The sequence below is a fragment of the Nannobrachium achirus genome, assembly GCF_963921795.1.
Source record: "Nannobrachium achirus genome assembly, chromosome: 9".
NCBI lineage: Eukaryota > Metazoa > Chordata > Actinopteri > Myctophiformes > Myctophidae > Nannobrachium > Nannobrachium achirus.
Window position 1 is genome coordinate 15,046,355 of NC_137818.1, and position 23,482 is coordinate 15,069,836.

Here is a 23,482-nt window from a genome sequence, read left to right on the forward strand (position 1 = left end):
ATCTGCTATTTATTTTGGCACACGACTCGAACACATTACAGAAAGTAAATTAGGCATATACCGCGTTATTAACCATCATTGACGGCGCATAGTATTTGGCACATACCGGTATTTGTTTTACCAGTGGACCTGACCTTCCGTTGCTAATGTGTCTTGTGTGCCCGAAAAGACCCCGACAAATGTACTACAGTAGTATCGGGGGGAAAAGAGGGAATTCCAGCAATTACAATGGCTCCCCTAATAATCTTTTAAGCCATGCGATAAAAACTATGGCTTTCCCTTCCTGCAAATCCACATTAGTAGTGCGGAGGCACGCGGCAGCGTACAAGCGCAAGGCTTCCCCCACCGACACACCGACACACACACAAACTACTATACAATATGTAGTGTAGTAGTGACATACAGTATACAGAGTGTAAGCACACACAGACCCAGGCACATACACACGCTCTCTGACAGGCGGATGAGCCTCCTTTCTCCAGAGACAAAAGGAAGCACCTGGCTTCTCGTCTCCCATATTCTCCCCGGGTGCGGAGGTGTGTGTCTGTGTATCTGCGAGCGCGTTGCGTTCCTATAAATAGAGGCCCTGCTGTGCCTCACACCGCATAGCCGCTGTCGCTCCGGAGGGATCTCCCCCTCATGTTTTAATTAAATAAACTGCTGCAATCAGGCCCCAGCTGTGGCCTGCATGCAGCATCGCCAAGCCCCGTAATGCCATCCCGCTCGAGGGCCGATAGAGGAGAATGTGAGCTCATATGGGCGCTTAATGTATGTGTGTGTGACTGTGTGTGTACATATGTGTGAAAGAAGATGAGCGTGTACGAGAAATGAGACGAGAGCTATGCCAAGCTACCGTTTGCCTTCATGTGTACATAATGACTATTTCTAACAGCAAATGAACATTCTTGCGGTTTTGTAAGCTAGATTTTTTTTTCTTCTACGACATACTGTAGCTCTGTTTACACTTGTAAACAAGTGCAAACATATGTTTTCCACACGCCAATAAAGCTGAATTGAATTGAAGCAAGAGATACAGACAGACAGACAGAGACCAAAAGGGGTGACAGTGGCTAAGGCGGTAGAGCGGCCGCATGGGAACCGAAAGGTTGCCAGTTCGAACCCGGGCTATACCCCTGAGTTAAGTGTCGAAGTGTCCTTGAGCAAGACACTGAACCCCTAACTGCTCTCGATGAGCAGGTCGGTGTCTTGCATGGTTTCCTCAGCCATCGGTGTATGAATGTGTGTGTGTGTGAATGGGCGAATGTAACGCACAATCATCGCAAAGTGCCTCACATAAAAAGGCACTACATACAGTAAATGCACCATTTACCATTTCAAGGGGGAAAAGGATAAAGAGAAGAGAGAGAGAGTGGAAGAGAAAGGAGATGGAGAGCTACAGTAGTAGCGGGGGCGTACAGTATTATGCTGCATTGAAACAACAAAGCCCAAGGGGCCTTCATGGGAAGTCCTGCTCAGGTGGCAGGCAGCAGCCGAATGGCTTCCCCCGATGTGCAATGCAGCATGAGGAATCCAACCCATGATGTGTTCATCCTCCTCCTCCTCCGCACCGCAGCCCCCCCTCCGCTGCTCTAGGTGCCTCTTTTTTTTGGATCGCCTCTCCAGTCGGTCCCCTCTCTTTCATTCTGAATTATTATGCTCTACCTCCCTCCTCCATAAGCCTGCTTTAATACTGGGTTGCAGGAAGGTGTTGGAAGTGGTGGAAAACAGCAGATTTGCACCTAGTACAGGCTCGCAATTTACAATTAGGCCAAGGACCCCTTAGCTGAGAGAAAGATGAAGCAGGGACCCCCATCCCAGATTCCATATAGTTTCATCGTTTGACAGAACAGTCATCAGTGTATTTTGGATTCATGTCAATTTGTGTTATCATATATATAACCACTTGAACCGTCAATAGTCAATACTTAATAAACTTGAACTTTCACTCTAATAGCCAATCTACAAGCTCACAATGCCTCGCAGTGCATTGTGAAAAGGAGAAAAAAGGTTTGTAGGACCCCCTGTAGTAACTCTGAGGACCCCCTAAGGATCCCGGACCCCCTGTTGAAGACCCCATTTAAACTGTTTAGCGGACGCTCTTAATCCAGGGCAATTTACACTAAGCACGGACAACACAAGGTAATGCATCAAATGATAGAACATAGCCGGTGTGAGCTTGTAGGTCGGCTATTTTCGGCACGCGACAGACAGACACCCCATGCAGCACCCCGCCCCGCAACTATAAGCATAACCCCAGGCTTTATCTGTTCAGTGCTGCTGGCCGCTCCCACACACACACACACACACACACACACACACACACACACACACACACACACACACACACACACACACACACACACACACACACACACACACACACACACACACACACACACACACACACACACACACACACACACAGAGAGCATCTTCTTTCCTGACCTCCTCCCTCCCCTTAAGCCCTTCCCCCATGCACTCTCCCTTTACCTTTAGCCCCTTATCTCTCTCTTCCACCTCCTAGCAGCTCACATCAGCTCACACACACTGCACTGACCCCCACCAGAACAGACCTACAACCAAGACCTCAGCCCCCCGAGCAGTGTTGCCACGTCCGCTTATTACAAGCGTGTTTGGGCTTGTTTTTCTGTCGCTTCTACAGTACATATTGGTAGTTGAGGGTTGCAGTTTGTTTGTGTCGTTACAATGTTTCAAAAATATTCAAAATATTTACATTCATATTTTGTTTTAAAACAGCAGATCTACAAGCTCGCAAAGCATCACAATGCATCACAACATTGTGAGCTGTGAGCTTGTATATTATCTGCCATTTTCGATAACTACTGTTCTAAACCACTGTTTTAAGTCATAAGAGTTTTGTGAAAAAAAACGTATGCTGCTGTATATATAGCTAAATTCTAAAATGACACAGATGCTTTCAATGGGTTAACTAAGCATGTTTGTTATTTTGTACACATACAAGGTATTTGTATAGGTCAGCTATGAGCTTGTAGGGTCAGCTATTTTCATATAGTCCATGGGTTCAATTCAAGTGGTAAACTTGTCTCTTTTATCGTGTCTTGTTTTCGTGGACCTGGACGCTTATTCTCTTTTACTTCCCCCCCAAAAGTGCAGAGGAAGAAGGCTTAAAAAAGGAGTAGTTCATCCAAACAATGACTCATTTTCTATCAACTACACACCCCATGAAGCATTGCAATTCATGGAGATTGTATTTGTTTTTATCTCATTCCTCAAGTCTCCTACTGAGCAGCCACCCGGTCGGTCATCAAATTATTAGCTTACAGGAATGCGACAAAAACAAAACAAAAAGCTCTCTATGAATTCAAGGTTCATGGAGTACGTAATCGATAGAGAGTAAGTCGTTTTTACTCCTACTACTACTTTAAACTCCCATGCTTTTAGCAACACAAAGTGGCAGAAGCCATGCAGCCCAGCAGCCCTTTGCTCCCGGGGTTGCCATCTATAATTAATGTTACTGGTTGCTACTGGTTCCTTGTTGTATAGGAACAGGCCCCCAGTAAAGCCATGTGGTTGCTTATTAAAGACCCACAATCATGTCCCAGGAGGATATAGCTTTTGGCAGAGCAACCACCAGCTTGCCATCAGGAAACAGAGCGCATCAATAATTGAGCTTGGAAAAAAAAAGAAAAGGGAGGGAAAAGATAATAATAAGAGGGGGCCACGTGAACAAAAGCCAATCATTGTTTTTTGAGGGAGCTGGCCTAGTGTGTACTTGATGGTTCAAAAGATGTATTCACTCCGCATTAGGGTGGTAATCACTGCTGCTCGCCACCTATCGGAACCCACACAGGCTATTCCCGTCAATTTCGATGTCCTTCGTGCAGGAATTGATTCAGTTATCGATCACGTTTGGTCCGTGCAGGTTTGAAAAAAGAAAAGAAAAACACGAGTGGATCAATATCCATTTGGGTAAGACGTATCGGTTTTTCCCTTTGATGTTTTAGAAAGTCTACACATGCGTGACTTAAGGTACATAGGAGTGATACACGCCTTGTCACATTTTGCAGTGAGTCTATTTCCTGATGGCCTTAGTTTCAGGACATACAATGATTTCCTGTTTTTTTAGTTTTTTTTTCTGGAACCAGATTTCCCAAACGCAATTCCAAAACTAGCAACAAACATTGTTTGCATACCGTAAGTCTAATGTTTAAAAGCACTGTTTCTAAACCTTGGGTCCAGGGACCACCATCTCTGAGATACATTAACACTGAGGAGTGAGGATTGCATTAAATGGGGTTCGGAAACTTCCGTGGCCTCAAACTGCAACCTCTGAAATGAAAAGGGTTGGGAATCACTAGCTTTAGGCACAGGCTTAACCTAACCAAAGCTAACCTAACCTTGCCTTGAACGAACCTTGCCTAACCCTAACCTTTACCTAACCTAACCCTAACCTAACGGTCCACATTGCACACTAAGCAGCAAACAGGATATCCATCCCAGAGTGTCTCAAGAGCCCGCCACATCCTGCTTAGAAGGACTCTAAAGTAAATAGGAAAAGGTTCCTCGTCGCTACTTCCTAAAACCTCCACCTTGGGGAAGTGTTACCTGCACCAGCATTCTGGTGAGCAGCATCCACTCATTTACTGGAACTAGTTGTTATAATGCCACATCTATAAGCTGTCCAATGTCTCAAAACAGATTCTGCTAACAGCACAGCGTCTGTCAGCAGCACCACTACCCTAAACATGTAGGGCTCTATTATGATCCAGGTCTTATGCCTTAACTTCTTTGCCTTTTTTTTACTATTTTGAAAAACATTTTTAAATACTTCAAATGCTGATCTACATCTGCACGTTGTGAGCATGCAGATCAGCTATTTGAAATATTAAGAAAAATATGTATATATAGTAAAAAAAGGCAAAGAAGTTAAGGCATAAGGCATAAGACCTGGATCATAATAGAGCCCGTAGTGTGTTGGTTGTTAGTGGGAATAAACAGAAGCAACACCCCTGGAGGAAGTGGATTAAGAAAGGGAAGGAGACAAACTTGAGTTCCTGCAACAAAAAAAAGGGAAGGAGGTGGTGTCCCCAGAGGCAAATACGGTTTGTTTTTTTAACCGAATGGGTTCCCCATATTGATGCTGTCAAAAAGCAGACTAGTATTGAGTGATTGATTGATCGTTTTGTGTTCGTGTCCTGCACACAAAGTGCCCAACCCTCATGGGTTTATATTAAGACACCACTTTACGCTTACAGCACGTTTACAGTATATTCACATAATACATTCAGTTAGACTGAAGGCAACCCTTAGCCCAGTGGGGCATAATCTTTTTCATTCTTTATTGCTGGGAACACCAATCCACCCTGTGTACATTTAACTCTGAGAGTGTACAAATGGAACCAAGTGGACCCTTGGTTCCATTTGTACACTCTCAGAGTTACAGACCCGAACGCGTCCGCCCAATGGTTGGCCTCCGGATACAACACTGGCAATGTTTACAGCCGGGAGAGATTCGAACCCGGGTCTCCCGTGTTGGAAAGCCAACATCTTAATCACTACAGGGGAATTACCCCCTCTATTAATCTGTTTGGTCGTCAGGCAGATCGAGGCTCTGACTCACTATACTGCAACTAAGAATACTTATATTGTTGCTTAACTCCAAAACAATGGACGACTTCAATCATAAACTAGTTATGTTGTTGAAGTTCAAGTGGAAAACTATGACACACGCGGTCATATACCTGGAACAAAACGCCAAGGACAAAGTTAGTCAGATAAAAATCCCACCCACCTTTACAATGAATCCTAGACAACGAGATAAGCCCTGGCCATAAAGTGGCAGAGGTTCGGCCATCACATGGGGGTAATAATGATGGGAGATTAGCCAACGAGCCAGCGATGGCCCTGCATATCTAAAAAAGGAGGCAATATCTAGAATGAATGGACCATGCCCTTTAGTTAAAAGACCTGCCATAATGTGTGTGTGTGTGTGTGTGTGTGTGTATGTTTGTTTTCGGGCTATGGAAACCACAAAACTATCTCTCTCTCTCTCTCTCTCTCTCTCTCTCTCTCACACACACGCACACACACACACACTCTCTCTCTCTCTCTCACACACACACACACACACACACACACACACACACACACACACACACACACACACACACACACACACACACACACACACACACACACACACACACACACACACACACACACACACACACACACACACACACACACACGGGGAGAGAGAGTGTGCCAAGGGAGATGAATCAGCAATTCAATTATTTAGGAGTGATTCAGTACACACATCATGGAATAATAGGGGAGGAAAGCATGTGATATTGCATGTGATGTGATGTAATGACATTTAAAGAATTCAAGAGGACTCATCAAATAGCCTACCAGATAGACAGCCTGTTCTGATGTCTGAAGCAAAACTAGCTCACAGATATAGGCTATCACTGTATCGTAGATTCGGGAATGCTGCCCATAGATGGATGAATGACTTGTTTTATACAGTGCAAGAGTCTAAATACAATGTTTTCAACCTCAAAAAGACACATGATTTTCATAAATCCCACAATCTATAATCCTCCATGCCAGCCATGCAGGTGCGTTCTGGGGGCTATACTTTTTTTGTGAGCAGCCTAATTATACTCTATCGCAGCCACAGCCAGCCAGGGATAGGGGTGACTGCTGCTTTGCCCTCCCAAAAATAATAATACGACCTACAAGCTGAAAACAGAATAGTCTATAGCGATGCAATGCGTTGGGTAGCTTGTAGATCTGTTATTTTTTGTGGGGGAGTTGGACTGAGTTACTAGGGCCCAAGGTGGAGGGGCCTTCCTTCATTATTTTATACTTCTATTGAAAAATAGCAGATATACAAGCTTGTGCCGCTAGATCTGCTATTTTTTGGAACTGGAACTGGAACTAAATATTTTGAGATGGGGGGTCCTTCACATGAACAGGTTTGAGGGCACCACTAACATAGAAACATTGGTATTTTCAACAAAAAAAAAACTTAGAAGGATTTGAAATATTCAAAGACTTGCACACATTTTCCCCATTTTTCAAAAAATAGCAGATCTACAAGCTCGCAGTGAGTTTGTATATCTGCTATTTTTCAATAGTTAAAGTACCCAGGCCAGGGCCCAGAATTTGGTGCGACACCCCTGATTGAGAGACAAGAGTCACCATGCAGGAAGCCAGGGGGAAAAAGAGAGAGGCGCATGGTTGCTGTCAAACACTCCCCATTCTGCTGCTGCTATCCTGTCACACATGAGCAAACAACACGCTGTGTGACAGTGGCTTTCAACCTTTTTCTTGTCAAGGTCCATTATTTTTGAGGCAATTGAGCCACGGACCACCATTTGATGAGATGTAGCCCCTCTCAGACTACCACACTTCTAATATTTTGTTGTCGTTGTGACGTTGGATAAGATTTTGTCCCCAATTCCATGCTGCATCGAGAGATAACAGGCAAAAACGCTGATCAAAACAGCAGTTCTTCTAACATTCTCTTCTAATCGTGTAGACTTCTTGTACATTAAGCAATGCAGATGTTTAGCAATAACTTAACTCAAGAGTTAAAGATCTATAAGCGTCCATTTGGTTAACTCTCCATTTATCTGGGGACCACCTCTGGAACCCCATCATTCAAGGAGGACCACCGGTGGTCCCCGAACCGCTGGTTGAGGACCACTGCACTATGGTATACTGACAGTGTAGCCTCACCCCTCCTACTGTCTCTGATCATACCGTGTGACAAGATTACCTTTCCTTTTTTTAATCTATTCCCCCCCAACACACAAGATCACCATAAATATAAATCCAGTATAACTCACCGATCCCGGGGGCTGAGTAGATGAAATACAAGGCGGAGGTGGACAGCGAGAAGAGGAATAAAAGCCCGAGGAATGACCTTCTCCGAAAACGCAAATGTCTCGGCATTATACAAGCAATAAAGCAACGAAACCCCAGCTACACAGCACAGGGATCACTGTCTATCTTTATCAAAGCCAACCCGGGTTCTATGTACAGTTGGGGTGGATTTAAAACAAAATAAAGAAAAAGGGAGAAAAATCCGGTTGGAATTAGATTATCCTCCTTTTAGTCCAAAGATTGAGAGAGCTCCGTGATCCGTCCAGATGCAGCAGAGAGAGAGCAGAGCAGAGCAGGCTGAGGCTAGGCAGGCAAGGGAAGGGAAGGAGGATCTGGTCGGTCTCTCCCCCGGAATGGAGCGCTGTATGCGGCAGTGATCAGTGAGGAAGTCGGTGAGAGAGAGGGAGAGAGCTGATCCTCCAGCAATAAATACAACCAATCAATCAGATCAGAAATGTTTCAGACGGATCGATAATAATGCGTTGTTCCTCCTCCGGGAGATAAATAGGTTGTTCTTCAGAATCAGCATCGGATGATGAGGAGGAGGAGGAGAATGTGGATAATATGTCCAACATCAGGAGATTGGTATCTTCTGTTTTTTCACTAATATAACTGCTGCTGCGGATGATGATGGTTGGTGATGATGGTGCAGTTGAAACTGGCGTGGTGGTTCGTTTCGTTGGTGATCAGTGGAGGCTCATCATTCCGCTCCCCTGTGTGTGTGTGTGCGGTGTACGCCTGCCAGGCAGCCCTCCCTAGCCTAGTATGAATGGAGCCGAGCAGCAATGAGCAGAGCAGAGCGCTGCGAAAATGAGCCGCTGCTGCTGCGCCTACCTTAAAGTGGGCGTTCAGGAAAAGTAGCTTTTTTACACACACACATAGACACAGACGCGCGTCACGCTCGGGCGCGCGCGCACACACACACAAACGCACGCATGCACGCGCGCGCGCACACACACACACACACACACACATACACACACACACACACACACACACACACTGGATACAGTCTGTCTCTATGGTTAGGCTTAGGCCTTGTTATTTTCCATTTAGATTATTCTGCCGATTGTTTTTTGTATTTGATTGATTGATTGAAGAGTTTATTAGCAGTTTGCAATAGAAAAAAAGTACAGTTTCATGACAGCACAAATCACTGGTACAAGGTCAACTAAAAGGAGATCCTAGTAAGCTGTATGGCTATTTACACAGGAACCACTTTATGTATCTCATAAGTTATAACATTGAAAGACAGACGGATAGAGCACAGTACTTTACATATAGGATAACATCAATTACAAAAGCAGAAAAGAAAAAGCATAAAAATAACAGGCTTAGTCATTTTACAAGTCTCGAGTAGCAGCCGTCTGAAGGTGACTTTTCAGACCAATTTTGAAGGAGGCTATGGATTTGCACTCCTTTAAGGCCTGCGGTAGGGCGTTCCACATCATGTTACATAGGCCAGGGTTGGGCAACATTGATGATAGAGGGGGCCACTGTATTCCACACTCACTCCAGGGGCCCACATTGTGTAGTACTGTTGCTGTTGACAGAAACCTCTTATCTTCATATTTGAACGTAACTTTCGAAAAATGATGTCCCACTCCGTCATTCTACTGTCACGAATAAGTAGCTAAAAATAGCCAGTCTACAAACGTACGTGTCGCAATGCGACGTGTTCTTTATTTAGTTATACTTACAATATGTAAACTTTACGAACTATATTACAAATAAGTTGGACATAAAAAGAGTAATTTTACTAGCCATCAAAAACTACTAATATGGACTGAAGTAATTAAAGGAGGTGGAATTAATATAATATATAAGTATTCCGATATTAACCTGTGGGCCGCATTAAGTGAAGGTGGGGGCATGTGGCCCCCGGGACGCCAGTTGCCCATGTATGACATAGGCTAATGAAGAAGCACATTTTTATTATCATTTTATTGCGACCGAAGGTACCATGAGAAATGCCACAGCTTGTCTCCGTGTCTGTACACATATTTACGGTCTATGGGTTTGCTGCTCTGACATCATGCTCTGATGCCACTGTGATGACACATCCGGCACATCTTGTCCATGTCCGTGTATCTCTGAAGATCACGCCTGACACTGTGGTTCCCTTGACACATCACTGTGACATCACAGGTGACATCATGTAAAAGTCCATATAGGGGTATTCCCCAGAACCCTTTTGTGCCCATATATGAAGATCCCTGATGTCATCGATATAGCCTACATCACTGGCCAGATGGCCAAGACATGGCCAATATCTGTGTGGCTGGTTCAGATAGGGACCTCCATGTATGGGCATAAAAGGGATTATATGTTGTGAATGTGATGTCATGGGAACCACTCTAACAGATTCCCTTTTATGCCCATATAGAGATCCCTGATGTCATCAATATTAAGCCCATATCTAACTTCATATGGGAATGCCATATCTGTGTGGCTGGTTCAGACAGTGATCTCCATGTACAGTATGGGCATAAAAGGGATGTACCATATACAGTACATGGATCTCCATATATGGGTACCAGGGGTCTCCATATATGGGTAACTGGTCCGATATCACTGGCCAGATGGCCAAGAATCGGCGTGACGTCGCCCTGAGGTGTCTTACTAGTACTAGTATATGATACGTGTGTGTGTGTGTGTGTGTGTGTGTGTGTGTGTGTGTGTGTGTGTGTGTGTGTGTGTGTGTGTGTGTGTGTGTGTGTGTGTGTGTGTGTGTGTGTGTGTGTGTGTGTGTGCATGTGTGTGTGTCAATCTTCTATTTTCACATTTTATTGTTTTACTTTTTGCCCTAAATATGAATATAATAGGTAGGTTAATTATAATCGATTTATTTTATCAAATTAATTATATTTTTCATAATCAATTTACATTTATTAGTTCAATCATAACTATTGCATTGCATCCTTAAACCCTCTAATCCAGTCTTTGAGGCTTGGCCAGTGGCCAAACTGATTGTTGAATAATCATGTTGATAATAACTCAACAATATAGAGCCTTGTCATTGGAATGGCGTTGCTAGGGAACGCTACAGTTTGGGTCCATGTCCCCTCCGCCCCTTCTTCCCCCTTCTGCCCCTCCCCCTACTATTATATTCACCAGTAGTGTAATTAAATAATGAGTCAAAATTTTGTGGTATTTTTACATAACGTAAGTATTTCAGATTTTCAATTATTTTACTTACTAATAGGCTTATATGCTATTTGAATGTAGCAGATCTACAAGTTCTTCTTCTTCTAACCATGTAGATCTGCTATTTTCAATATTCTTTTTTTTACATTTTAGACATTTAGAAAACTTGTGAAATTCTACATGAGTACTTTTACTATTGGTACTTTAAAGTACTGGTATTTTGATGCCAATACTGTTGTACTTTTACACAAGCCTACATTTTGCGACCCCCATAATTGCGACTGTGGGTCACGTTTAGTATGAAAACCTGCAGATCATGTCCGTCACGCCTCATGTCAGCGCTTCTCGCCCTTAGGGCGTCTTACTGGTGATATGTAATTGGCTGTGGACCCCCATCTGAAAATGTTTTGTGCCTGGGACCCCAGAAGAAAAGATTTGAGTGAAAAATGTTCGCTTTAAGATAGCAGATCTACAAGCTCATAGTGCGGATAAAATATAAAATGATTGTGACACTATATTGACTAATTTAGCTGGAGAACCCCTCCGGTACCCCCCAAGGACCCCTGGGTGTCCACGGACCCCACTTTGAGAACCAATGGTTTATGTTGTGTTTAAGTGTGAAAATATCTTGGCTATACATTTAGGCCTATATGCAAAATCAATTAAAGTTGATGATTGTTTATAGCTATTAACTGGACAATTCATTATTAAAACATGAAAAAATATAGCCAATGTGCTTTACATTTGAATGTTGGTGCTATACATTATTGACTAATAGAGTAGTGAAGTGTGACGTCATTTACACATCCTACCTGGTTCGCGGTTTTCTTCCCCCATTCTGAATTCCCATAGACCTTTTTCATATCGCGTCATATAAGAACTGTGTTCCAATTATAAACAAATTATCTCAGCGGTTTGACTCATATGGATATGAAGAATCAACTGATGGTGAGAAACGCTAATGTTACTGTCGCCCAATTAGTTACATTTTCGCTAGAAACAGGCTTTATCACTTATGAGTGACTGACTATCATAAACCATACAGAGTCACCCCGCCGACAATATCGCAAAGACCGTTTGTTTATTTTTGGACCACAATGCTTATATGAGATGATTTAAGATGACCCAATGTTATTCTCCATAGAGAATTACTCCCGAACCGGGGGATGAGCGAGTCATGTCATGACTTCACTGTTCTATTGAGGGTGTGCACGTGACATCATCATACCTGGAAGTTATATGCGGCTACGCCTACTGACTCTGAGTAGCAAATAACAGAGTCAGTAGGGGTCATGAGGGGTCACACCCACCCATAATACAAATATGGGTAAATACAATGGGTAATGGCTAACACAAATATGGGTAAATTCTCCTTCTACATCACTGCCAGCCACCCAAGTGTGGAATTCCTTGACCCCTTCCCTTAAAACATAGAGGCCTAGTTCACTGGCTTCTTACAAAACTGCCCTTCAAAATTCACCTTTCAGGAGGCCAAAGGCTGGGTTGTTGTCACTTCTCCCTTATACAGGCGAGAATTGATCGCGCCACCCCCAACCCCTCCTTAAGCCTCTATCAGAGTCCAGGGGGAAGAGCTATTCACTTCACCGTGATGTAGTTTCCTAGCTATCACCTTGGCTTTATGTATTTTTAGGTGATAGCTGGAAAACTACACTGCGGTGAAGTGAATAGCTCTTCACCCTGGACTCTGATAGAGGCTTTACTTTACCCCCCATGCAGACCTTTCCCCCCCTACTCAGTGTTTTGTGATGATATTGAATGTTTTTGATGCTACTTTATATGTTGATGAACTGAATACCAAGGAGGCCAACAGAAACAAGACCGCAAGGACTTTTTTGTTGTGTTCCTTGGCTTGCAGGGTGTTTTATTTTTTACTATTCTTGTGCTGTACTAATTCTTGTTTTGTTTTGACTGTACTTGTGCTGTTCTAATACAATATTCAATCAATCATTCAGTCATTCAGTCAGCAGTCCTGAGGAGTCCGTATAGGAGTGAGGAGGAGTCAGGAGGAGTTTCCCAACTCCAACGCTTCATCCTGCTTTATGTTTTGCCACTCAGTCTAGATCAGTGGTTCTTAACCTATGGGTCGAGACCCCCAGAGGGGTCCCCAAATTATTTTGGGGGGTCCCCAGATGATTAACTTAATGTGCAACATTGTTTCATCACTCAACAGTAAACAAACCAACATAAAGTTTAAGTGTATACTATAGAAGGTATCTGCACATTTCTAAAGTGACAATTTAAGGACTTTTTAATACCTCTAAAACGAGTTGTCAATAGAGGCAGAAATTGTGAAAAGCCGATCTACATGCTCACAACGCCTTGCGTTGTGAGGCATTGTGAGCATGTAGATCAGCTATTTTCACCATAGAACCGTGTCATCTTAGTGCTCGTCAGGGTGGGGGGTCGGGGTCCCCAGTTAAAATATGATTATTTTGGGGACATGGCCTGAAAACGTTGAGAACCACTGGTCTAGATGAGTCGCATATGATGCATAGCCTCTATAGAGCGCCATAACATAAATAGGATTTCAAAGTGGTGATAGGGCAATGGTTCTCGTTTCTCAAACCTTTTGAAGGATCCACATGGAATATGTATTTGGCCGCTGACACCCAAGTTAAAAAAAGAAAGAAAAAATATATATAATTCTCTAAATAGCAGATCTACAAGCACACAACGTCTTGTTGTTTGTGTTTCGAGGATACTATCCATCTAAAAAAAATATATATATTGTGTAAAAATAATGCAGAAATGGCAGATACCATAGCACCCCAAATCATGACCCCAAAAGTGATTGTGGAAACTTCCCACTAGACTTCAAAGAAACTCTGACTTCAGAAGGTTGACATACTGTATCTCTATTATAATTCCTTGTTTTGAGTGGTCTCGTGATATTGTAATATTTTGAAACAGACTTTTGATATTCATGAGCTGCATGCCATAAAAAATAATAATATAAATAAATAAATAAATCTGAATTTTAACAATAAAGGTTTGGAATAATTCACATGCATGTGCAATGTATCTATTCTAAAATATAAGAAAGTTTCACATTTTGAATTATATTACAGAATAATTTTATTTTGCTTATTTCTCTCTTTCTCTCTCTCTCTCTCTCTCTCTCTCTCTCCCCCTCTCTCTCTCTCTCTCTCTCTCTCTCTCTGTAGTGTAGTGTAGACAGGTGTATCGACACGCCTCCTTGCGCTAGAAAGAACTACAAAAACCAGCAAGCAGCACTTCTCTTAAACTTGCTCTGTTAACAAGCGCTCATGGGAAATGAAGTACGCGACGACAGCGTGGGGCCGTCAATATTACACTCAGCACCACTTTAAACCGAAACAGTGTACATTAAGACCAATTACTCATTTCGTAGATGGTTCTGGGTGTATAACACCGTCAAAACTGTGTCCTTTAATTACAAAAAAGATATAGCTTACAGTAAAAGAAAACTACAACTCCCACACGGGGCTTGACCAGGAACAAGGAAGTGTGAACGTGTAGCAGGCAAAAGCAATACACATAACATGGAAGACTCGAAATGGAGCTGATGTTGGTGTCATATTTTGTTGCTCAAAGCCGTGTCTCTCCTGTTTAATCTCATGTGTGTATATATATTAGTGTGTAAGGATGAAAGGCATCGTGTGTGAATGTGTCGTTGTGTGGTTGTTGTTATTGTTGTTGACACCCAGCCCCTGCGTCCAGGAGGAGAGACATGATGGAGATCAGGTGGATTCTACTCATAATAACATCGCTCCTGCCGTTGATAACAACAACAACCAGCAGACTTTAACGAGTGACAACACTGCGGAGAACCTGAAGAAAGATGGACAGTCTGTCAGGTTTGGTGGCTTTTTCTTTTTCTTTCACTGAAAGTGATGATGATGATGATGATGATGACGACATGATTTCACCTGCCAAGCTGGCAGGTGAAAACATGGCAGTGCCAGCTGTCACGAAGCCCTCCAACAGTGGAGGTTGTCTTGCTGCTTGCTAAAAAAAACAACAACCCTGTAATCCAGGGGTCTTCAACGTTTTCAGGCCAAGGAGTCAAGGACCCCTTAGTTGATAGAGAGATGAAGCAGGGACCCCCACAACCTGTTAAAGGGATCCCTGGCTAATATGACAAATATGCCATAATCTATCTATAAATGCGAGAAGTCTCTGCGTGTCTGCGTGTATGTAATCCGCGTATCTCGAGAACCGTTCGTCCCACCGGCTTCAGATTCGGCACGCGCGTTCTCCGCCGCGGCGCGGAGTGCAGTGCCCGGCCTCGACCCGGCGCGTTTTTTCCGAAACGGCGCAAAACGTTCGGAATCTCCTTATGCAGAGCTGATTGTTGATTGTTGACATCAGGCTGTTCCGGAGGAAATCGGCGCAAGCGCTGACTCATTGTGACATCATTTCATAAAAGGCTCTGACATAGCGTACGCAACATGAGTCAACATTGATTGATTGATTGAAGACTTTATTAGAAGTTTGCATAGGAAAAGGTACAGTTTCATGACGGTACAGTTCACTGGTACAAGGTCTACTAAAAGGAGATCCATGAAAAGACTAAGCTTATTTCCACTGGAAACCATTTAAGTATCTCATATAACATTGAATGACAGACAGATAGAACACAGTACTATGCAGTAGATATGTAAAGAAAAACAAAACAAAGACAGTAATTCTTAAACAAACAGTATACACAAAGAAGGGGCAGGGGAGGGTAGGGTTGGGGCTAGGTTACAAAATGCCATGGTTATGTATCTCCATATAAATGCAACAAATCTCTGTCTGTCTGTGTGTATGTAATCCGCGTATCTCGAGAAACGTTCGTCCCACCGGCTTCAGATTCGGCACGCACGTTCCCCGCCGCGGCACGGAGTGCAGTGCCGGGCCTCGACCCGACCCGACGCACGTTTTTTTTCGAACCGGCGCAAAACGTTCGGAATCTCCTTATGCGGAGCTGATTGTTGACATCAGGCTGTTCCGGAGGAAATCTGCGCAAGCGCTGACTCATTGTGACATCACTTCATAAAAGGCTCTGACATCACGTACGCCACATGAGTCAACAAAAAATCTCTGTGAGAGTGTAATCCGCGTATCTCGAGAACCGTTCGTCCCACGGGCACGCGCGTTCTCCATATATGGGCATAACGAAGTGCAGTTGGAGGCACAGACAGATACTCCATATATGGGCATGGGCATAAAATGAATGCCCCCATATATGGGCATAAAATGGATTGCAGACAGACAGATACAGATATCTCCATATATGGACATAAATGGACAGAGGCAAACAGATGGTCAAAGATCTCCATATATGGGCATAAAATGGACGCAGACAGACAGATACAGATATCTCCATATATGGGCATAAATGGACACAGGCAAACAGATGTTCAAAACGGGTCCTATGACAACAGGTATAATGAGGTTTGGACGCAGACAGACAGATACAGATATCTCCATATATGGGCATAAATGGACACAGGCAAACAGATGTTCAAAACGGGTCCTATGACAACAGGTATAATGAGGTTTGCATTAAAGGGGGAACCGGCACTGTGTCTGCAACACAGTTGGAGGCACAGACAGATACTCCATATATGGGCATAAAATGGACGCAGATAGACAGATATCTCCATATATGGGCATAAAATGGACCCAGAACTATAACTGCAGTGATCTCCATATATGGACATAAAATGGACGCCGACAGACAGACAGACAGATACAGATATCTCCATATATGGGCATAAATGGACACAGGCAGACAGATGGTCAAAACGGGTCCTATGAAAACAGGTATAATGGGGTTTGCATTAAAGGGCGGGATTGTTCCGAGTTGGCCAGGTCGCCGACTAGACGCTGGGCCGCCCTTCGGGCGGCCCAGCTTCTAGTACATTATAATTGTCCTCTATAACTACAATGTAAAATTAAAAACACCTTAAATATTTTATTTCTTCTAGAAATAGCTACTCTTTCACTCAATAGGGGAAATGCCCATCGCAAGTTGATGATGTCATAAATGTAATTTGTGATCTATCCCTATGGAATTCATGGCACATGTGCAAATAAAAACAAACGTAATACTTCCTATGGTTAATATGAGCCTCAAATCAATATTTCAAATGTGTTTGTTTAGTTTTTTTGCACATGCATGCCATAAAAATGACACATGAGATGACATTCATGACATCATCAACTTGCGACAGGCATTTCCCCTATTGAGTGAAAGATTAGCTATTTCTAGAAGAAATAAAATATTTTAGGTGTTTTTAATTTTACATTGTAGACCTGCTATTTTTGGCCAAAGTTATCAGAATATGGACGTTAATATAAAAGTTTGGAGGACCCCCTGTAGTAACTCTGAGGACCCCCTAGTGGTCCGGACCCCCTATTGAAGACCCCTGCTGTAACCTTCAAATGTGCTGTTGGTGATACTTATTTTTGGTTTAAAGCAGTATTTTTTCTATACCTTCTTCATATCAAGGTCCATTATTTACTTGGCATTTGAGCCACAGACCACCATTTGATGAGATGTAGCCTCTCAGACCCAACATATAATTATGTTGTCGTTGGATAGTATTTTGCCCACAATTGCATGCTGTATTGATGTGGTGCCATTAGGAGAGATAAAAGGCAAACATTGATCAAAATAACAATTCCTCTACATTCTCTGATTGTGTAGACCTTTTGAAAATTAAGTAATGCACCTGTTTGCATGCTGTTTAACAATAATTTAACTCTTGAGAGCATAAAATGAACCCAAAATGGTTTCATTTTACGCTCTCAAGAGTTCTATAATCATCCTTTTGGTTACCAACTCTCCATCATCTAGCTAGGGACCACTTGGAACCCCCCCAAGGACCACTGTTGGTCCCCGGAGCCGTACCGGACCGGAAAAAAAAGAAAGAAAAAGAAATTATATAAAAAAGATAAATACCTGACTGATAAAACCAGCAGTTATCACTACAGCCACTGGACTGTCATATTAGGCTACCACTGGAGGAGTAGTAATGGTGGTGTTTATTAGAGATGCTCCGATTGCGATTTTATACAGTATCTGCCGATACTGATATTTCCGATCACTGCGTCAAATCCATAAATTATTCTATTTATTTTGTTACTGTAGCAGCATTTGTATATTTAATGTTTCTTCTTACAAAACATTTACATTGTATGTTAAGTATAAACATTAGGAGATTGCAGGCTGAGGTCCTTTAGTATCCAATTCAACTCGTAGGAGTTGAAGCTGAGGTTACATTCAGTCCCACAGATAAATATTGTTGTGATAATTGCTGATCTAGCTTCTAGATCGGCAAAGCCATTAGAGGCATTATCGGGCATATCGGCCGTTCACGATCACTCACCGATCAATCGGCACATCTCTAGTGTTTATCTGCAGAAACTCTCGCTTGTATTTTGATTCTTGTTTTTTGGTGGACGAGGATGTATTTGGGCTACCAAAAACAAACAGTGAAAACACCCAAAAATACTGCAAGAGGGCAATGTGTTTGTTTCTGCAGGTATATTCCGCCACACTACTCCAGTTTGACTGCTGGTATAGAGGGAAATAATGGGTACACAACTAGTGATGGGAAGATATGTGAATCTCCACGATCCGATTATTGTGAGTGTTTTTTATTGCGATAAACGATAATAGAGATTATTGTCCCATCCCTATACACAACATGTTATACGGTATATTGTTTGTTATGTACAGTTGTACATAGGCCTGTCACAATTATTACATAATCGTCTAATCGCAATTATTTGACATAATCGCAATTATTTGTCATAATCAAGCTTATTTTGTCACAATCGTCATAATCGTTTCCATGTTGAAAAATGTTCACATTATAACATTTAAAAAAATAGTGGAAATAGCAGATCTACAAGCTCACAACGCGTCGCGACTCGCGATGCGACACATTGTAAGCTTGCAGATCGGCTATTTCCACTGTCAATGTTCTTAAAGTATAAAGTTGTCAAATATGTAGTCATTTCGTTGTATACTAAGGTTATGTGTGATATCTGCCATGTGCTACTTCCAAGCATGCAAGCCAATTGTCAACGACAAAACCACAATTAAATCGTTAATCGCAATTATTTGTGTGACAATTAATCGTCATGTAAAATGTCATAATTGTGACAGCCCGATTGTACACAGGCAAAGTTCACCATGTGCCTTTAAATAGCCCTGTATTCCCATAGTAGGCTAATGGTAATCATTGTTATCATAGTATTGCAGACTACTTCTAGAGTGTAGGTTCAGTAACAGGTTTTCCCTGTCTCTCCAGCTCTTTAGTAAACACAACATTCATTTTCGGGCCAGGATACCAATTTTATCTAATCGGGAGAGAGAACTCGTACGGCACTGTTTCCCAAACAGAGGATTGGGACCCTTTTGTGGGTCACAGACCTATGAACATGTTCTGAAGTCCTGGGGGAGAGAAAATGTACTCCTCAAGTTAGTCTGTGGGAACTAACTTTCCGCCATTCCGTAGCAAGCCAGCAGCAGTGGCCAGTGTCCCTCAGTGAGGGGGTTCCAAATGAGAGCGTCCAAATGGCACCAGACAGACATTTCCAGGTCCATTTGGTTCCATTTTTATATTCTTGAGAGTAATCGAGGTCCATGAAATTAGAAAGTTTGAGAACCAATGCTAGAATTTCACAACTACTACTGTACTAGTATCATCCTATTTTGTTCGGTTATTCAAAGTGCAAGCAAGCAGCAGTATCCAGTGTCCCTCAGTGTCCCTTGAGGGGGTTCCAAATGAGTGTCCAAATGGCACCAAAGTTTTACCAAACAGACATTTACAGGTCCATTTGGTTCCATTTTTATACTCTTGAGAGTAATGGGGGTCATGAAATTCAAGTTTGAGAACCAATGCTATAATTTCACAACTACTAGTATCAACCTATTTTGATTGATGAAGTGAAAAAAAAAGAAGAAAAAGAAAAAAAAGCTTTTATCCTGTCTCGTTTACTGCTGGTCTAATGCCAGCTGACAGTCCTGGCAACGAGACCCAGTCCACGATTCCACCGCCAACCCTTTAGCCAAGAACTTCTCTAATTTCACCACAACAACCAAACCCGTGTTCGGTGATTCAAAGTGAAATAACATGCTTTCGTCTCGTCTCTCTTTTGCGGCAGGTCTAATGACACCGACGGCAACGAGACCCTCCATCCCACCACCCCTACGGCCCGGCCCACCCCCCCACCTGCTCCCCCCACGCCTAAACCCATCCTGCTTGACGCTGTTCAGACCGGCGTCAAGGCCCAAGAGGAGGAGCAGTCCAGCGGGATGACCATCTTCTTCAGCCTGCTGGTCATTGGTCAGTACCGTAGTACTCTTCCTTTTCATTGGATTTTAATTTGATGTATTTGTGAATACATTTTCTCCATTGACTTAAATTGAAAATTGTACTTTTCCCAAATATATATGGAGATGACTGACATCATAGATGTCTGACATTAGACCAAAGCCCAAAGCCCACATTAGACCAAAGCCCTCTATTGGAGAGTCGCGGTATTTCCGTTCACTTAATGTGGCTATGTCTTCTACACATCTATTGGCGAATAGTGACAAACCGCTGAACCAGAGGTTTACAGAATGCACTGGAATCTATGGGGAAAAAGTGACAGTTCTGACATACATGAATGAACCAAGTGACCGGCACTGTTTCTCTCTATACAAGGCTCTGTCATAGACCACATGAGACTGACACAGTATGTCCATATATGGGCATTCCCAGATATGGGCTTAATATTGATGACAACAGGGATCTCCATATATGGGCATAAAAGGGACATAAAAAGGAGTAGGACTCATACAGATATCTCCATATATGGCCATTCCTTTATTTGTGAATACATTTTACCCATTGACTTGAATGGGGAAAATTCAAATGGTAAGACAAAATTCATTTGCAAGTTTGATTCAAGTCACGGCAACCACACTTGCAATTTCCAACTGCATCTTTCTAGTTTTATTTTAATCCATGATTCTAGAAATGAATGACAGAAAAGTGCTGGCAGCTAAAGAAAAGTAAACTATTTTTATGGGTCTCATAAATATGTACCGGTATGTAACTTTGTAACAGATCGTCGTGGACTCACTCTTGTGCACAAACACAAAACTGGAGCAGGGGTGGAGTGTCATAGGTGTGCGTCTGGAGTTTTAGTGGTGTCTAAGTGCTGGACGATGGTGGCACCTGCTGGGTCTAGTCACACCCCCAGGTGATGGGGTAAAAATTCATCTCCTACGACTAAAACTGTTAAGCTGAATCGTCTTTGCCATCGTGGTTGCAGATGTCGACCTGCGTCGATAACGGTTTTGTAAAAAAAAGCTTTCAGGAGAAGCTTGCTGGGCCCCTTCTTTCCTGTCTGCAAAGTAGTCATCACCATTTACTGGTAGGTTGAGAAGAAAGGATGTGGGGAACAAGGTTGTGGTCATGATGAAACCATGCGTACGCACAACAGTGTCCATTATGCACTTACGTTCTCTTAACGTTCTGAACCTTAAGATAGCTGATCTACAAGCTGTCACCACCACTGGTGAAGAGTTATTCATTATACTATATTGTTGTTACGTGTTGCTTATACCCAACCTTTTATATTTTACCAGCACTTATTGTATTTCTATAATACGCTATGATATTTATTATTTGGTAGCTTGCAAGAGCCTAGATGTTTCCACTAGGCCTGACAGCCATTGTTTTGATACAGCCTATCTTGTTATAGTTCGTCTTGTCCTTGAAGCAGCTACAGTATAACCATGTTCTACTTCTCAAAACCTTATCCCACAATTTTGTAACCCATTTTTCACCAATTGCCAATTGCCTAAGCTGTAATCCTGGGCTCTGCTCTCCCTCTGCCAACCTGGAAAAGGCACTGAACTGAGCTCATGCTTCCTTCAGTGCATGAGGAGTGAGAATGACGCTTCTTATCACCTGACTGGACGTAGCACTTGGAAGGAACACGTTATTCTAACCAGTTCCTTTCCCCTCCATCAGGCGCCCCGGCTGGCCAGGTAGAGACATTATAGAGACCAGGATTACTGCATGTTTTTTGTGAGGGTATTTACCTAGGGAGACACGGGGAGAACATGCAAACTCCACACATAAATCCTACCTAGGGTGTGGGCACTGATGACACGGAGGAGAACACGCCCACAGTGTCCCCCGGCGGGAATCGAACCCAGTACCTTCTATTTGCTCCCCACTGTATGAACGAAATAAAAAGAAAATAAACAAAAATAAAACAATTCACAGGAGGCAGGCAGTGATCACCCCATGTGCACAGTACTATGTTCTGAGCTCTCTACATCTTGGCAGAACTACAGTACCACCGACCTGAGCTTTATTGTACTTCTCCCCGTGATATCATGTTACATTAAAGCATAACTGTCACCACCTCGACTATTGTCTCGACTCCTAATGCCTCACCAATTACCACAACGCCACACACAAACCATTGTGAGCTTGTAGATCAGCTTTTGCCGGCAAAAGGAGGGGCCCTAGTATAGACCCCTGAAGCAACTCCAGTCAACAAAGTATGTAGGGTTTAAGAGATTAAATCACTTATAAAAGGTCTGTCACAGGAGGTGCGATGTCTACGGTAATTCAAAGACATATTTGCCACTTAGATTCATGATAATGAAACATTGTCGTTTTGTGTTGAGAGCAAATATTTGAAGCTTGCTTAGGACTGTCTCAGTCACAAGCACTACCGTAGGTAATGAAACCTCTGCTTTTTTCGTTTAGCTAAACCTGGCTATAGCACATCGATAGCTTCCCTGGGGTTAGTACAGGTCAACAGTAATGAGAAATGACCCTGGGCCACTACACAAAGAGCTGCATATAATTGCTTTATCTAGAGGCACTATTAACCTTTTAGCCGTGGTGTCTGTCAGAGCCTCTCTGCTTTAACGGAAGTTATAATGGCTTCTGAAACCCCTCTCGGATGGTTAAAGGGGGGGAGGGGGGCGTGTCCTGCATTTCTCATTTCTGAGAAAGCCCTTGAAAGGTCTGGTTTAGTTTACTTTACACAGCATCATCACTGAAGCTTTCTGAGAAAGACGGCCAGCTCAGTGGCCCTGTTGAGGTTCATGTGTCCGGCCTGAGACTGCATGCGTGGCCGCTCAAGTGTTCAATAGTCCAGTGGTTAACAAACCTTTTAGCTTGAGACCCTAAAAGAGAAATTAGACGTTTGCTCGGGACCCAAACTAGTGAATATAGCAGATCTACAAGCTCACAACGTGGCACGAAGTTGTTCGGCTATTTTCACTACTTCTTAAATATTTATAATTTATGGAATTTCTTCAATCTTTTTTCTTTGATTTCTTCATGAAATTACTGGAAAAAAAGAAAAGAAATGCTTTTTAATCCTTGAAATATTTTTCGTTTTTGGGAATGTTTTATTTTTTATCTTTTTTAAATAATAATAA

General features: G+C 42.7%; 2 protein-coding genes across 3 annotated transcripts in view; one reads left to right on the forward strand and one right to left on the reverse strand.

Annotated features, from left to right (window-relative positions):
• Positions 1-7,955, reverse strand: part of b4galt5 (UDP-Gal:betaGlcNAc beta 1,4- galactosyltransferase, polypeptide 5) — a gene marked incomplete at its 3' end in the record, with an annotated part of 86,172 nt that extends 78,217 nt beyond the window's left edge. The window contains exon 1 of the mRNA XM_080732467.1: positions 7,839-7,955. Within this exon, the coding sequence (XP_080588593.1) occupies positions 7,839-7,944 (106 nt within the window). The 5' untranslated portion in view covers positions 7,945-7,955. The remainder of the gene's footprint in view (positions 1-7,838) is intronic.
• Positions 7,956-14,578: 6,623 nt separating this feature from the next.
• slc9a8 (solute carrier family 9 member 8) overlaps positions 14,579-23,482 on the forward strand; it is a 105,309-nt gene continuing 96,405 nt past the window's right edge. For both annotated transcript variants that reach the window (XR_013962340.1, XM_080733559.1), the window contains exons 1-2: positions 14,579-14,879; positions 20,188-20,369. Coding sequence is in view for 1 of the 2 variants with exons in the window: in XM_080733559.1 (XP_080589685.1) it covers positions 14,668-14,879; positions 20,188-20,369 (394 nt within the window). In the remaining variant the exon portion in view is untranslated. The remainder of the gene's footprint in view (positions 14,880-20,187; positions 20,370-23,482) is intronic.